Source organism: Silene latifolia, chromosome 4, assembly GCF_048544455.1.
Source record: "Silene latifolia isolate original U9 population chromosome 4, ASM4854445v1, whole genome shotgun sequence".
Lineage (NCBI taxonomy): Eukaryota > Viridiplantae > Streptophyta > Magnoliopsida > Caryophyllales > Caryophyllaceae > Silene > Silene latifolia.
In genome coordinates, this window is record NC_133529.1 from 38,104,812 (window position 1) to 38,122,392 (window position 17,581).

The following is a 17,581-nucleotide window of genomic DNA, read 5'->3' on the forward strand; positions in this document are numbered from 1 at the left end:
CACCATGAATCCCCTATGACCCCATGATATCCTAGCACTTTTAAATCATTTGTTTACATCTTTCCTTTTATTGCTTGTTTTACTTTATTGCTTGTATTAGCCTAGGACACAACTACAAACCCAAACAAATTGTGACACTAGCATAAATTGAGATAGATAGACTTAGAACCCAAAGCACACCGTCCTATGGATCGACCTCGACTTACCACTAACTAGTTGTATGTTGAGTATTATAAATGTGTTTGATTGGATGTGTGACGACCAACTCTTGTCCTATCAGATTGCTTGGTGTGTAGCCCACCCTTTTAAGCCAAAACCCGTGTCAGCATTATGCATAATATAATGAAACTGCGAGTGCTTATGTGTTATGTGATCATAAGTCATTCCGTGTCATTTCAAACTTTCAAAAGCACCTTTTGGCGCCGTTATAATGGCCATTTCAAACCTCGGTCTTTCGCCAACCGTCGTACGCCTTTCTAGGCCGTCATAATGACGATTTTCAAACCCGGTTTTCTACAACCATTTCAACACGCCTTTTCCATGCTGTTGTAATGACAATTTTCAAATCCGGTTTTCACAACCGTTTTAAAAACACCTTTTTAGGCCGTCGTAATGACGATTTTCAAACCCGGTTTTTACAACCGTTTCAAAGCACCTTTTCATGCCGTTATAACGGCCACTTCAAAACCTGGTTTTTATAACCATTTCAATCACTTTCTTATGTCGTTGTAATGACGATTCCAAACCTTAGTTTTCACAAACCATTTTAAAATACCTTTTTTTACATCGTCGTAATGGCCGCTTCAAACCTCGGTCCCTTGCCGACCGTTGCATTCTCAAAGCGCCTTTTACGTAATGTATTTATTTGGCAATGTATTCGCCAATAGTTAAGTAAGAAGTTGAAATAAAGTTTAGTTCGAAATCTAATATGATGTGATTTGTTGTTAAATCAAATATTTTGTTATTCATTTAATCATTACTTGGAGTTGTGTTTGAAATAATAGTTGACCTGTGTTACGGTGTGCGTTCTTGATTTTGTGACATTTCAACAAGGACTTGGTTGTTCCTATTTTTTGTTATTTCGAACTTCGGGGACGAACTTTATTTTTAGAGGGAAGGAATGTAATACTACGAATGTCTGAGTTATTATTGTGGTACTTTGTGATAAGATAATGGATCATTGTGTTGGATGGTAGTCGTTATGAGAAATTTTATAAGTGTTTTGGTAGTAGTTGTGGGCGAACTTCGGGACGAAGTTCATTTTAAGGGAGGAAGACTGTAATACCCGTGGTTTAGTGAAGTTTATATAACTAATTTACGTAATTCGAATAATTGATTGTGACGGTTATAATTAATAATAGTGAATAAGACGGAATGATATAATAAAATAATAGAGTAATGGGTTGGAATGGTAATTGGGTAATAATAATATACGATAATTTATATGGTAATAGTGAATGATTATTATGTTATAATATTAAGAGTAATACGATAATAATAATAATAATAATAATAATAATAATAATAATAATAATAATAATAATAATAATAATAATAATAATAATAATAATAATAATAATAATAATAATAATAATAATAATAATAATAATAATAATAATAATAATAATAATAATAATAATAATAATAATAATAATAATAATAATAATAATAATAATAATAATAATAATAATAATAATAATAATAATAATAATAATAATAATAATAATAATAATAATAATAATAATAATAATAATAATAATAATAATAATAATAATAATAATAATAATAATAATAATAATAATAATAATAATAATAATAATAATAATAATATAATAGTAATAGTAATTGTATTTATAATAATAATACTTGTTATGAGATGGTAATTAAATAAATAAAATAATAAAGAAAGACGGGATTGGAGTTGGGTCATGTGCTATAGGGCTTGGATCAACTATATATGTTGGGTAAATTGGTTGATTAATTGTCGGGATCGGATAATTACTACTAATAATAATAATAAATATATTTTATATTTCCTAATTGGTTCCTTATAATCTTAACCTACCAATATAAATAGATGGTAAACCTAAGCAATAGTCTTTGTTATTCATCAAATCTGAAAATAATTCACAAAGATAGAGGAGAAGATTTAAGAGACGGAAAGAAGGAGGAATTTAGCAAAATCAATTTATCGCCTCAAGGTAATACTTTTAAGACGGTCTCATGTATATACTTTGCTTTGCTATAACGCTTAAACTAGACCATCGTATGACGAACTAAGACCGTCACCATGACCGTGGATCACCAAAGTTTGACCTGAGCCACCGTTGACCATCGTTGATCGACGGGAAAGGGGAAAAACAGGCGGTTTTCGTGGGGTGGTTACAAAGGGGGAAACGGGTAATTGAACCCCTAATCGTGACCATTGTTACTTGGGTTAGGGTTGGTTGGTTGTGGGGGGGAGGATTCGACCACCGTGGTGGTGTCGTGGTGGTCGGAGATGGTGGTTTGCGACAGTGGATGGCTGGAAAACGCGAAAACAGGGGTAGTGTCGTGGGTATGTTGGGACGGTTACTGTGGATGTGTTTCTGACCAATAGTGAGGTTTGAGGGTACCGTTGAAACCGTATTGGACCAAGGGTGGCAATGGTGGTGGCTGTTGGGTGTGGTATTGGCTGTAGTGGTCGTATGGTAGGCTTTATACACGGTGGAGGGTGGTGTTTGGTTGTTAATGTCAAGTAGAGAGGGGAGTTAGGGCGTGTGTTTCTGGTCAGATGGTGGCGGTTTTATGGGTGGTGAATGGGTGTTTGGATGTGCAGTGGTGTAGGGAAGAGGTAGGTAGGTTGGGTGGTGGTCGTGGTGGCCTATGCTGTCGGTTTGGAGGGTGTTTATGGGGGGTGGTTGAACACGGTTTACACCATGTATGGGAAGGGTGGTTTTGTGTGTTTTGGTGACGGGTTTTAATTTATTAATTCGAGTAACTTGGATTATAATTAAATCTGGTTTTGTTTATTGAAGCGGGTTTTTATAATTATATTATACGAGATTATAATTAACGTAATTAATTAATTAATAATTAATGGAATTATTTGGATAAAGTATATAAGTAGTAATTATTATTATTTGTATTAGGTGACGGTTTTGTTGAGGAACTTTAATTGTTGATTGCATTGCATAATTGGAATGCGTAATCGGAGTATTCGCATGCCAGGTAGGATAATCTACTCAGCTATATCTGTTTCCGTGTTTGATGGATGGATGTTATTGGAAGGATGATTGGTTTGTGACTGCTTATTTAATTAAGTTAATTGAGTGATTATCATTGTTAATTGATTGGAGTTGTGAATGTTTTATACGATTATGTTGTGGAATGCTTTATGAGAATTGGACTGCCCCAGGCTGAGTCTCTGGTGGATAATGTGAGTGGTGATTGGACTGCCCCAGGCTTAGTCTCTGGTGAATAACGTGAGTGGTGATTGGAAGGCCCCAGGCTTAGTCTCTGGTTGATAACGTGTATGAGTATTTGGACTGCCCCAGGCTTAGTCTCTGGTGGATAACGTGGATAGTTGATGTCGAAATGTGACATGTGAACAGTTGAGATTGGAATATTGATAGTTGTGGAAGATTGGTTGTTTTAAAGTATTTTATCCTACTCAACCTCGTGGTTGACTGTGTATTCGTGAACACCTGCGGTGAACCGTTTTATGGGGAGCAGATTTGACAGGTACTAAAGATTAGCTGACTCGGGAGCATTGGGATGAGAGCTTGACTTGGACCATAGTTGAAGTCTAGATCACATAGAATAATTATATCACTTTATTTATTTCCGCTGCGAGTTGTAATTATTTTATGTTAAGATTTAGTTGGTTAAATTGTAATAAACATGTATTCACTAAGGTTTTAATTTAAAGTACTTTGGTTTGTTGTACTTTGTTATCTACTACCTTGGGAAACCGAGATGGTAACGCTCTCATTTACTTGGGATATCTAGCTAAAGGCTCCTTAATAAATGGGGGTGTTACATCCATGCACACTTCCAACCATTCACAAATCTTCACAGTTCATCGTCACTATTTACACACACTAAACATTACCATAGACTCAATCACAACTATTTCTAACCTATTTATCATACACATCTACGCACACAATTCCCGACTCGGTATCCCCATACTCGGTGGCTGGCTTAAGCATATTGGGGCCATGATTTTGAAATGAGGGCGCCTTCTCACCCAAAATCAAGCATCAGCTGGGGCTCCGCCCAACATACATACACCAGGTTCATTTTATTAGACTCACTACATTTATTGGGCTCATTAGTTACAGGTTCCAAAATCGTCTCTCTGATACCACTTTGTAACACCCCCATCTACCAAGGAGCTTAACAAGACCTTCCCTAGCAGATAAGGGTGTTACCATCTCGATTGCCCAAGGATAGTAATAATCAAATGCCAATAAAAGAACATTTATATTCAATTACAAGTTATTTAAACCAAACAAACGATAAAAAAGATACAACTCGTGATAACTATAAACTAGGTAAAACTATCTCTGCCAAGACTCGTGGTAGACTTGTCCCTCCAAGCACACAGCTAAGATCCATACACCAACCTGCTAAGACTGACTGCTCACCATAGTGGATCACGGCAGACACAACACAAGAAGACAACACAACAATACCACACAAGGTCAGCAACTGAGGTAACAAGTACAAAAGTAGACACAAGGAAATACAGTAACACACATACATCACCACCTCCAATCAACTACACATCTCTAACTGCCCGAAGGTCCAGTCGTGCCAGTGGGGGACCGCAGTTGTTCCCACCTAAGCCCCGCTCATCTAATCCGAGCAATAACCCATGTTCCTTAATGTGCACATCCCCTCTGTGGCGGGTTCCACAGAAGGCGAATCAAGGGCGTGAAGCCACTCCCGCAAGTGACTCCACTTAGCCGAGGACGCACCTCGAGAACTACAGATAAATAATCACAATGACCAATCACAACCAATCCATGGCACCAACCACAATGCCAAAACCAACTACACAATACAAACGACACGCTAGACCACCAACAATACTGAGTAGGAAAATCTACCTTTAGCAAACCGCAGCGATTCCGCGCACGACCACAAGACAACAAGCAACCACCATAACCACCTATAATAACTAGCATAACCAACTATTACTACTACCATAACCATAACTGAAATCAAGGGAGACGATGATGATTATGACAACATACCTATACAAAGCAATCCGGCGTCAAGACCGCTACCCGACTCCAGCATCCCATCCCTATGGTATAACCGCCCTCAAAGACCTCAAGGAGATGAACCATGGTGAAGGAGAAGTGAAATGGCGGCATCTAGGTTTAGGAAGAAAGGTGGAGAAATTATTTGGGTTTCACGCTTTTACGATTTATAATTCCCCGCTGAACTCACGTAACTTGATCGAGTAAATCACTTACTTGATCAAGTGGCCTCTACTCGATCGAGTTCCCAAGCTACTCGATCGAGTAGCCTCCGCTAGATCGAGTAACACGAACTCAAAGACTCACACCGTCACAAGGTCTTACTCGTAAGGTTTCGAAGGTCTAGATAGGTGTCTCAGGTCAGTCAATGTCGGTCAACGGGTCTCTAAAAGGACGGGTATTACAATCCCTCCCCTTTTCCTCTACAAAACTCGTTGCAAAACAGTCCATTCCCAACCCGACCTGCTCTGTTTTCAGCACCTAAACCCGCTTCAAATCAGCTCCAAACATCACCAAACTCGACACCAACCTAGCCCATCTTTCACCTCACACTTAGCCCACATATCAAGCCTTAACCACACCCATGAACACGTCCTAAACCAACCCCAACCAAACACAATCAGCCCCGCAAAACAGAAGCCAACCTACATCCCTACTCTATTTTTCGTGGCTCATTGGAGCTTTTTTCTTAAGATCCAAGCACCTCCACCGACACCCTCCTCTCCAAGACATCTCCATATCTTTTCTACCTTCCATATCTTGACAATGACAGCAGAGAATAAGGAAAAATCGAGCAATAATTTCTTACCAAAAACCGAGTCATATGACTTTCCTATTCTTCAACCATCGAAACCCTAGTGCCCTAGCCTATATAAGCTTCCCTAATCTCCCTCCATTAGGACCTAATGCAGACCGAGTTCTCACCTCCATCTTACACACCCATAAAACGCAGCCATATTCATCTTCAACCTATCGACACAACCCGAAACCCAGAAATTAGAGCACCCGCTGCCTCCTCGAAAAACACCCGCGAAACCACCTCAAAACACCACCACAATTCACGAAAATTGACATACAAAATCTAGGTAGTGCCCTTGATTGATTCGTGCCTTCGTACAACAGCATTGGTAATGTTTAGAGCATTAATTTGCTCAATTCTTTACCCTTGCTCGCGATGTCAAGTTGTTTAATCTAATTTATGCATGTGTGTATGATTTAGTTTTAATCATGATTTCGCATTTTTTATGTTTAATTGGATTAATTATGAAATAATTTGATTCAATTTGTGTGTAATTAATTTTTATCTTGAAAAATTGGTTGAATGTTGTATTTTCATGTTTTAGAATTCACGGATTTTATTTGGTATTTTTTGCAATTAATTTGAATCGTTTGAATAACATTTGGAATTAAATTGTGAAATAAGTGCTGAACCCATACAATGCACGGGTCTGTTCTGGTCAGAATAGAACGCCTGGTCCGTGCAGTGCACGGGTCTGTTTGTTTTGTGTTTATGTCTCTTATTTGTTGTAAATTGATTTTTTTAATTGCAGTTTCGATTCCGTAAATTATACAATCAATTATCTAACATGTAAATTATTCCAATCTTGATTCTTATGTTGCTGCATTAAATTGTTTACGTTTGGATTAAATCACATGTTACTTGTTATTAGTTTTTATTGCAATTGTTGTTGTAATCTAACCCATATTGTTTGCAGCGCCGCTCGGGTAAGAAGTTTCTTTCTCTCATCTTCGTTTGTTTGTTTGCTAGAATAGCTAATGAATGCACATGTTAAAATAACTTGGACAAAGTAATTTTTGCATTAAACATGACATAGAATGAGTGTCACATGTTAGGGTTTAATATGAATGGATGCATATCGACAAATACTAGTTCAATTAAAATTGGCCATTGTTTGACTTAGTAGAGGTCGTTGTTTACAACATACGGGGTTAGGTGTTTGAATAAGCTTCCCAACACGTACTTTCACATGAATCCAGGTGTTTGAAACCCCCGTGGATTATCAAATTCCCACATCCACAGGTAGTAAAAAAAACTGGAATAACAGGTGGTAACACAAAAATTAAAATAAAATAAAAGGTTACATAATGAGAAAATTAGAGAAGTATCAGAATGTAAGAATAACACTAGAATAACATGTGAGCACAAACTCACCATAAGAAACCAAACTCACAAGATCCCAACTATAAATATAGATATATGATTAGCAAAGAAAGGAGAATATGTTGATGGGGAAGGAACTGTGAACATGAGATGAGATGTGGTAATGTAGTATGTGAAGAATTTATGGGACCGATAAGTTATGTTTATAATTATTGCATGGTAAGAACTTTGATTTATAATGGTTGCATTTAAGGCAAAAGAAAATAGTTATATAACTTTGTTGAGAGCCGTTAAACGATGTTGGAACCTTTATACATGAAGTCGATCGACCAAGGGGCTGAGTCGATCGACAGAGGCACGAAGTCTTATATGTGAGCTACTATGTCGATTGGGAATAGCTGGTGGTCGATCGACACACACTGAAAGTCGATCGACCAGAGGGGTATTTGGCCTGTTTTCATATTTATATCCAGTATTAGCTTTACATGTTTAGCGATATGATGGACGCCTAAATGTTTTACTTGTACGGATGCATAAACATGTATGAGATGAGAAGAATGTGCAAGTTTTCATTATATAACTGGAATAGTCTAATAAGCAAAATGCTTATGTTTGTTAATATTATAGAAAAGAAGAATGCCTCCCAAGAAAGTGTCAGTTGCTGCCAACATGAGTGTCGAGGAAATAGAGAGATTGATTCAAATGAACGAGGCTTTGACTGAGGCACTGAAAAAACTCTAAGAAGGCAACAAAAGTGGATGCTTCAAAGATTATCTCACTGATAGCTCGTCATATGCCTACCAAGTACGATGGGTTAGGTGAGCCATCTCTATTTGGAGATTGGTGCCGGGAATTTGACATCCTATTCGAGTTGTTAAATTGCCCAGCTGAGCTGCAAGTGTATCAGGCGGCCTTTTATCTGAAAGGAAAGGTAGGGTTATGGTGAAGCCAGAATAAGACGATTCGAGATGACTACAAGGAGATGGGTGAGGCCTATATTTCTTGGTTGAATTTTAAGATGTTACTGAGGAACCCTTTCATACCTGAACATATTCGGAGTAGGATGAGGGCTGAGTTTGACTCCTTTAAGATGACAGAGAAGATGACTGTTGAGGAATACCATAACCGTTTTCTGGAGCTCTCTGATTATGTGAGTGACCTGAATATGGGACCTGAGATTTTGGCTGTGAAATTTGAGAGAGGGCTATCAACAGAAATTAAAAAGAGGCTCGTAGCTGGAGAGCCAAACATGATGGAAGAGGTGTACCAGAGAGATGGTCACGCTGAGAGGATAGCAAATCTATTAAAAGAGGAGAAGAAAGAGAAGGGCTGAAACTGTAAGTGAGGGTGGTGCAACTAGCAAGAGGCCTCACTACATCCAAATAATAACGTATTCTGCTGGAGGAGGTAACTACACGAGGGAGAATAATAGCCACATGAGTGATGGTCGAAGCCAAGTGTTGGGGACACAGAAGTTGTGGCAGTGCTACAACTGTCAGAAAATGGGATACACCGAGCCTTTGAGTGTAGGAGTGCACCGAAGAATAGAAATTGGAGTGGAGTTTTGGGTGGATATCAGACACCAGCGCCGAGTTATACGAGTAACAGATTCTCAGGCCACTACAACCAGAGGGGTTACAGTAACTATAACAGTAACCAGAACCGTTACAACGGTAATCAGAATTACGGTGGTGTAACTCCCCCTTCTTACCCGGCCAAGGTAATTGGGAGATGTTACCATCTCGGTTTCCCGAGGCAGTGAATCGACGTTTTAGTTAAGAAACATTTAAATATAATTCAAGTATTTAATAAATTACATAACCATAAATGAATAAATGAAATAATACAGCTCATGGCTACTATACTCTTCTAACAAAGTTAGGCTCGACTCGAATGTCACCAAGGCTCGTGGCTCGTTCCCTCTCCCACGTGATACCAAATACAACCTGTAAATGACTGCTCCCTATATGAACGGAAATATCATATGGATCGACACAGGCCACCTCGGAAATAGGTGACAATTTACACACAACCTAAACATGTCAGTTTCAATAAATAAACATAAGACGCGACACAATATGTAAATATGCAACATGCCAATGAAATGCATAACCCATGACTATACAACACCACACCGGTAGTCCGGTACCGGGACACGCCCAGCCGTACCCACAACCACACCGATGCCAGGGACATTCTCACGACACCGCACCTCACAAATAAATACTCGGGACACTCCCGTGGTACCGGGTCCGGAAGCTAACCGGATCCCCTGCCAGACATCGTGCCTCAACCACACGAGTCCCTCTAAACTCAAGTCATTAATGTGCACATCCCTCTTGGAGTGGAAAGCTCCAAGAGGCGACTCAAGTGTAAGACGGTCTCCGAACTGCCTTACGTCTCCTCAACAACAAGTAATCAACCATAATCCGTCATGTCCTCTAATATACATGACAAACACAATAAATGCAAGATGCCACACATTATGTCAATTTCCGACTCATTATGAGACACGATCCTAAATACGATATGAACATCAATTCCTCAATGACTCACGACAAACAAATTATAATGCAATGATCACTCAATAACGACTCACATGACCATTCAAACTTATTGAAACCGAGTAGGATTAATTTACCTTTTAATGTACTCTATAAGCAATCCAATCAATTAAAGCAAATATAATTAAAATTGCTCCTCAACAAATTCGTCACCTATACAAGATAAATAATACACATAATTACTAACTAATCTAATTAAATTACAATACGTAAACAATTGAAAAAACCCATCTTAAAAATACTACCCAAAACCCACAAACACACACACAAATACACGGGTTAAACCGTAGGCTTGAGCCACCAAAATTAGTCCTGAAACAGCCCCACATCCACGGCCAACCTTCATCACCCATCCCCACCATGGTCCACCTTCCCCTACACCTGACCACGGTGGCCAGCAGCCCCCACAACCACCCAAAATGGCAGCAACCATCGACACAAACAACAGCTCCTTCAACACACATACACACACAACAACACCATTAAACACCACCAAAACCACCACCTACCGAGAGCCACCACTGCTCCCACTTGGCCACGGTGGTCACGACCACTGCCCAGCATCTGTAGCCACCACCAAAAACCAGCCTAAACACCTACCACACACAACAACAATAATAGCAACTAACCACAACACAACCCGTCTAACCTATGTTCACACCCGTTTTAAACACCTAAAACGCCACCACACCGCCACCTCTTACCACCACCATGAGACCCACTAAAACCACCAGGCAGCCATGATCAATGTTGTCAGGATCGGGATTCTACTTTGGATCGATGGGGAGGGTAGGATCGAATCGGTAAAATCGGATCGTAGAATCGCAAGATTCTACAAACTCACTAAATATAAATTTTTATTTGGTAAAAACCTATAATTGAAAATCAAAACACTTATTTATTAATATTTATTCATAAATATTGCTAATTAATGATTTTAGTATCATTGTATGAACAACTTACACGAAATTTGGGTTTTACGGTGTCATTATATAAAAATATATATTAATTTTTTTATTATGGAATCGGATCGTAGGATCGTAAAATCGTAGGATCGTATTATGATCCCATCTCTAGAAATTTTCAAATTAATAAGATCGTAAGATTCTACAACTAGGATAGAATCGTAGGATCCAAAATCGGTCAAGCATTTTTGGATCGTAAAATCGTAAAATCGTTGGATCGAATCGCGATTCTAACAACAATGGCCATGATACAAGCCACCCAAATCCACCCTAGGTCAGCCATAAATGAAGGGTAAAATCCCTGCCTAAAACCGAGTCACACAAGCAACAACAACAATGTATAAGTCGCGGTCAAACCCTAATTTAGGACGGTCAATGGTGGTCAACAGGTGGTCAACGACGGTCCAAGGTGGTTAAAGGTCACGGTTGAGTCAACGGTATAAATTAATTAAGAGACGGACTAGTTATAAGATGGTCTTACCTGAAGATCTTGAGGCGGAGGGACAAAAAGGCTCCCTTCAAATCTCCCTTCAAATCGCTCTTTATTTCTCTCTTAATTATTGGTGGTGTGTTGTGAATTTTATGAGATAAAGAAGTGTATTGTGATTCTTATGGGATAAGGTTGGTGGTAGTAAGGTAGGTGGGTGGAAGTTTCTAGCAAGTAGCAACTGTCACTAATTACTACCGTCTTGAGTCAATTATTATCGTATATTATAATTACCATTATTACTAAATACCACAGTCAAAAATATCTAATTTTATTATTTCGTCTTATAACATAATTTTTAGAATACAATGTTATTTATATAATTTATAAAATATGGGGTATTACAGTCTTCCCCCCTTAAAACGAACTTCGTCGTCGAAGTTCACTTCACTCTCTCTCCTTTCCAACTACTCCTTGAAGTCTCATCACCGATTCTCAAGTACTCTCTCGAGGTTCTTACTGTCATCATCACTCCCATTATACCAATATGATTCTCATCTCTCTCACCAAGCTCACACAAGCTCACACATTTTCCTTTATCGTATATCCTCTCTTTACTCATGCGCTACTCGTATGCATACTACGCTCGTTTTCCTTCTTTAGATCCCCAATTGTTACATTCACTTCGCATGAAAGAAAACTTCGTCCCGAAGTTCAACGCTCAATACTGATGAAATAGGTATTATTCTTACGAAAACATGTACCAAATAAAAGAAGCATTTTGAGTCACATTGATAATAATGGGACTTAATAACCAAGGGGTTATTTAAACGATTGTTTTGCATTGATCCCTACTAGAATAGCTAGTACGAAACTGAATAGATATGCGGAGAAAAGCTGACTTTAAGGAAGCCCAGTAATCTAGTATTGGCACATTACTTACATAATTATCGGGTACAAATTGATAGGCCCCTAAAACTCATAAAGGACTATCAAATCACTCTCACAATTCAATCTTTATGCATATCTCATATAAAGTGGTAAATCATAGGAAATTTATGTTGCTTTCATACAATTTTATAATAATATAGATTATATATTAAAAGTATATTCAATTTTTAAATTCTCGTCAATCTCATGCCCAGCCTTTTGCCATCTATACCTTTTAGCGCTACGCATCAACCTTTTGTGAGTGTAATTAGGCCTAAGATTATCATTGCATCGGACAACATGGAGAGCAAAACCTTACCGTAAATCTCGACTCTCCATCAAATGACCAAATAAGAACACTTTTGAGAATGACAAATAACAATCAAATTAATTACTACAATCAACTATATAAAGCGAATGTGTATACGATTAGCTTGATAGATATATTAAAGTAAGTAAAAGCTAAAAATAATTTAATTTAGCAACTAAATATGAAAAATCATATAAACCATACTCCGTAAGAATAATGTTGATACCGCCTAAATTTATTTAGGATTTTTTTTTGTTAAAATGTAAGTATATTATAACAAAAAAACGGAACCATTACAACATCATAGCCCATCCATCAAATTAAATGGACTAGGACATCCAAAACTGCTTACCAGCCCAAAACAACCAGCAAAAGAAAACAAAAAAAGAGAGAAAAATCTCTCTCATTACAACAGGACACTTTACTCTTTCTTCCACACCTTCATCCTCTACCCACCCCAACACAAAGAAAGGACCTTCGATCAAACCTCATATTCTGTTGGTGATGCGTGAAATACAATTTTTATCCCCATTATCAGCATCATTAAGGGGATCTCCGATTAATCTGAGTCTAATTTCTTCACAAATGGCGAGTACTAGTCGGCTCGGCGTTACAATCGTATGCTCAAACCTGCTGAGGTTCCGTTGCCTACAGATGTTGTAGATTCAAGCATTGATGATAGCATCAATTAGCCCCAATTTGAGCTTGGAGCCTACTTGATTCATCCGCCAAATAAGATGTTGCTGATGAGGTATTTTGATGTGCAGTCGATTCGCCACCAGATCCACGACCTTTTTGCTGTAAGGACAATCAAAAAACAGGTGGTATGTGGTCTCAACTCCATCCCTACATACACAACATGTATCATCATCTCCTAAACCTAGCTTGAAAAGTTTGTATTTTACGTTTAAGTTGTTGTGGTAGTATAACCAGGCAATCATATTGTGTTTAGGAAGAGATCTTTTTGTCCAGACGAAACCAGACCACTGAACCCCCCCCCCATTTCTAAGGAGAAAATATCCTTTAGAAATGGAGTACTCGAGACCTTTCTGGTTCTTCGATAGCTGTTGTTGATAGGCATCCGCAAATAGAGTTTTAACCTTACAAATTCTTCTCCAGTACCAGCTGGAGTTAGAAGTTGTATCATAATCCTGCCAAGTCTTGCCTTTTAAATAAGTGTGATTTACCCATCTAACCCAGAGATGATCTGGTTTAGAGTAAATCCACCACACTAACTTCCCAATTGCAGCTTTATTCCAAAGAACATCATTTTTCAGACCCAGATCGCCTTCCTTTTTAGGTCTGCCCACTTTATCCCATGCCACTAGAGGAGTTCTAATGTATTCAGTCCCCCCATCCCATAGAAAATTTCTGCACAAAGCCTCAATTCTCATAATCACACTCTTAGGTAAGATAAACATGCAAGCCCAATAATTATAAAAGCTCTTCAGAACTGATCTAATCAGAACCAGCCTCCCAGCATAGGAGAGTTTCCTATCACCCAAACCTCTGATTTTTGCCACAATTTTCTCTATTAAAGGTTTGCAATCTTGGGAATTAAGTCTAGTTGTCTTGATAGGTACTCCCAAGTATTTAAAGGGGGGTTGACCTTTAACAAAACCTGAAATCTGAATGATTTCAGCTTTAACAGCAGCCCTTACCCCATTAAAATAGGCATTGGATTTCCCTTTACTCATCTTAAGACCTGAGGCAATGGAAAAAGTTGAGAAAGTTCTGAAGAGAACCATAATGGAGGCTGAGTCACCCTTACAAAAGAGAAGGAGGTCATCTGCAAACATTAAATGGGTCAGCTTAATGGCCTTGCAAAGGGGATGATAGTTGAAACCAGATTGTTGAGTGGTATGGATCAGCAATCTAGTTAGGTATTCCATGCATATAGTAAATAAAAGAGGACAAAGGGGGTCCCCTTGCCTCGGTCCTCTCTGACCCTTAAAAAAACCAAACATATTACCATTTAGGTTTAAAGAGTAGCTAGCACTGGTCACACATTGCATGAGCATGGATCTGAATTTTTCAGGAAATTGCATAGCCTTCAACATTTGGTCCAAAAAAATCTCATTCTATAGTATCATAGGCTTTTTGTAGATCAATTTTGAATAGGCATCTGGGTGATACTGTCTCTCTCCCATATAATCTAATGATATCTTGACAAATGAGAATGTTCTCCATTATGCTTCTGCCATGAATGAAACCTCCTTGATTAGGACAAATAAGATCAGGTAGGACTCTGGCAAGTCTATTACAAAGGACCTTAGAGATACACTTATAAAGGACATTGCAGCATGTTATGGGCCCATATTCCATCACATTAGTTGGTCTCTCCACTTTAGGAATGAGTGTAATTGTAGTGGCATTGAGTTTCTTCAAGAGTGAGCCAGTATTAAAGAAGTCAAAGACGGCTTCAGAAATATCATCTCCCACTATCTCCCAAGTATCCTTAAAGAACTTACTTGAATAACCATCAGGGCTTGGTGCTTTGTCATTAGGAATGTGAAAAAAAATGTCTTTGATCTCCTTTTTGGTGACTGGCTGCAAAAGAATATTAACATGGAAAGTAGTGCATATTCTGCCCTTTTTCACTATCCTCTGATTAACCTTCACAGTCTTGCTTCTGGACCCTAGTAACATCTGATAATAATTTAAAAAAGCATTTTGAATCCCTTCCTCATCAGTGTGCACCTGATTGTATTGGTCCTTGATCTGATAAATGAAATTCTTACTCCTCCTTGCTTTGAGAAGGCTATGAAAATAGGCTGAATTGCAGTCCCCATGAGTAACCCAATGAGCTTTAGCCTTCTGTTTTAGATAATCCATTTGAGCTTGCTGCAGCACCTTTGAGGTTTGACCAAGGTCATATTCCTGCCTCACCAGCATCTCATTACCTGGATCATTAATCAATTGTTGTTGTATTTGGATGAGCTGTGTATAGGCTAGATTTGCACGGTTCTCAACATCAGAAAAAAGGTTTCTGTTCAGTTGCTTGAGTTCAGGTTTCAAAAATTTTAACTTTCTCACCACCTGATACATTTTAGTACCTGCAATTTCTTGAGACCAAATATTCTCCACACAATCACTGAAATTGGGGGCAGAGCTCCACATGTTGAAATAATTAAAAGGTCTGGTCCTGTGATGCCCTCTATTATCTTTACTGACCACACAAGGGGTATGATCAAAATGGCCTCCAGATAGAAAATTAGCAAAGTAATCAGGGAATAAATTAAGCCATTTATGATTCACAAAACATCTATCAATCCTGCTATATGTCCTTGTCTCAAGGGAGGTTGCTTATTATTCCAAGTGTAATAAGCTCCTATAGCTTGAATATCCATTAAACCACAAAAATCCAGGCAATTCTGAAAAGGCTCAGATTCAGCATTGGTCACCTTACCCCCTAGCCTTTCATCATCAAGTAAAACACAATTAAAATCCCCACACACAGTCCAAGGCCCTTGAATAGAGCTCCCAAAAAAATTTAGTCTGGACCAAAGAGATTCCCTCTCATTGACCCCATTGAAAGCATAAACAATGGTGTGAAAAAATTGAACCTGAGAATACTTATCAGTAATACTCATATGAATAAGTTGAGCATTGTACTCCAAAACCTGAACATTAACCTGATTGTGCTTCCATAGAACCCAGATTCTCCCTCCTTTATGATACATTAGTAGTAATACTCCAGTCACTAAAAACACTATTTAGAGTTTTATTAAGATTGATTAGCTTTATTTTAGTCTCAAGTAGACCAAATAAACCAATGTTATTATTGTGCAAAAAACTATTTACCTCCCTTTGCTTCACTTCCTTATTCATCCCCCGCACATTCCAAAAACCAAACTTAAGCATTAATTTTCCATCTATAGCAATGCCCTCCTTGGGAGACCTGGAACCACAAAGAGCTTCAATATATGTAGGAGAAACCTGAAGATTTCTGCTCACATTTTCAAGGCCCTGTCTAGTAACCCTCAACTGCCTGATAGGGGATATTGTCCCATTAGTGGCAGCCATAGGACTGGTTATGGGAGTCACTTCTGATATTGTATCTGTTGATTTTGTGTCCTTCTGTGCAGGTTTGAGTGAAAGCAGAGGTATAGCCTGCTAAGTCTGCTTAACAGGTTGCCAAATCTTCATAACTCTATGATGTTTTTGAACCTGAGTCCTCCTGCAGTTTTCCTTTTCATGCCCTAATTGTTTGCATTTAGTACATAATCTAGATTTCCACTCATAGTCTATAGAGACCTCAACCAGTTGCTTCCTTTCATCAAAGAATTTAATCTTATTGGGGAAGGATTGACCTAATTGTAGCTCCACCATGACACGAGCAAATCCTAACCTTGTTTTTTCCTCTGTTGCAGTGTCACTTTTGATGTACTTGCCAACCAAACCAGAAATCTTTTTGAGACTGTGTCCCCAAAATTTCAGAGGTAATTTGTTCAATCTTATCCAGGCAGGAACATTTTTGATTTCTTCTTTCTCCAATTCAATATCTGGTTTCCAAGGTCTGATAATAAGAGGCTTATTATCAAATAAAAAGTGACCACTGGCTAAAACTTTTTGCTGCATTTTAGTCTATAATAATCCTAAATATGTAGCTTTCTTTGACCGATCACTTATGAGTCATCATATCTCCGTTATCCGCCTGTCATCATACAACCAAACATATTAGCAATAAGACAAATTGGTAATTATAGGGAGAAAAAGAAAATTATAAAAAGTTGAGATATATATATATATATATATATATATATATATATATATATATATATATATATATATATATATATATATATATATATATATATATAGTATTGGGTTCGTCAGGATCCGGTGAGAACCACTAACATAATGAGAACCGTGAGAATCCTCACTAAATCTCCACCAAAACTTGTTTCGAAAGTTTTGATGGATCATTTAGCATTAGTTTAGTTTATTCAAATATATTCTTTAGTATAACTAAACAAAATTTATCGATTTTATTAACAAAATGTAAACT

At 38.0% G+C, this 17,581-nt stretch overlaps 1 protein-coding gene across 1 annotated transcript; it reads right to left on the minus strand.

Annotated features, from left to right (window-relative positions):
- Positions 1-15,824: 15,824 nt before the first annotated feature.
- On the minus strand, positions 15,825-17,151 carry LOC141651407 (uncharacterized). The gene is made up of 3 exons (XM_074459122.1): positions 16,741-17,151; positions 16,375-16,650; positions 15,825-16,193 (listed from the first exon to the last, which is right to left on the minus strand). The coding sequence occupies exons 1-3, from the start codon at positions 17,149-17,151 to the stop codon at positions 15,825-15,827; spliced, it is 1,056 nt and encodes a 351-aa protein (XP_074315223.1).
- Positions 17,152-17,581: the final 430 nt, after the last annotated feature.

Coding starts and splice junctions, on each gene's coding strand:
- LOC141651407 (XM_074459122.1), bottom strand. CDS start 17,151: ATGCAGCAAAAAGTTTTAGCCAGTGGTCACTTTTTATTTGATAATAAG. Junction 16,651..16,740: donor AAAACTGCAGGAGGACTCAG/GTTCAAAAACAT, acceptor AAACCTGCACAG/AAGGACACAAAATCAACAGA. Junction 16,194..16,374: donor AGGAAGTGAAGCAAAGGGAG/GTAAATAGTTTT, acceptor GTTAATGTTCAG/GTTTTGGAGTACAATGCTCA.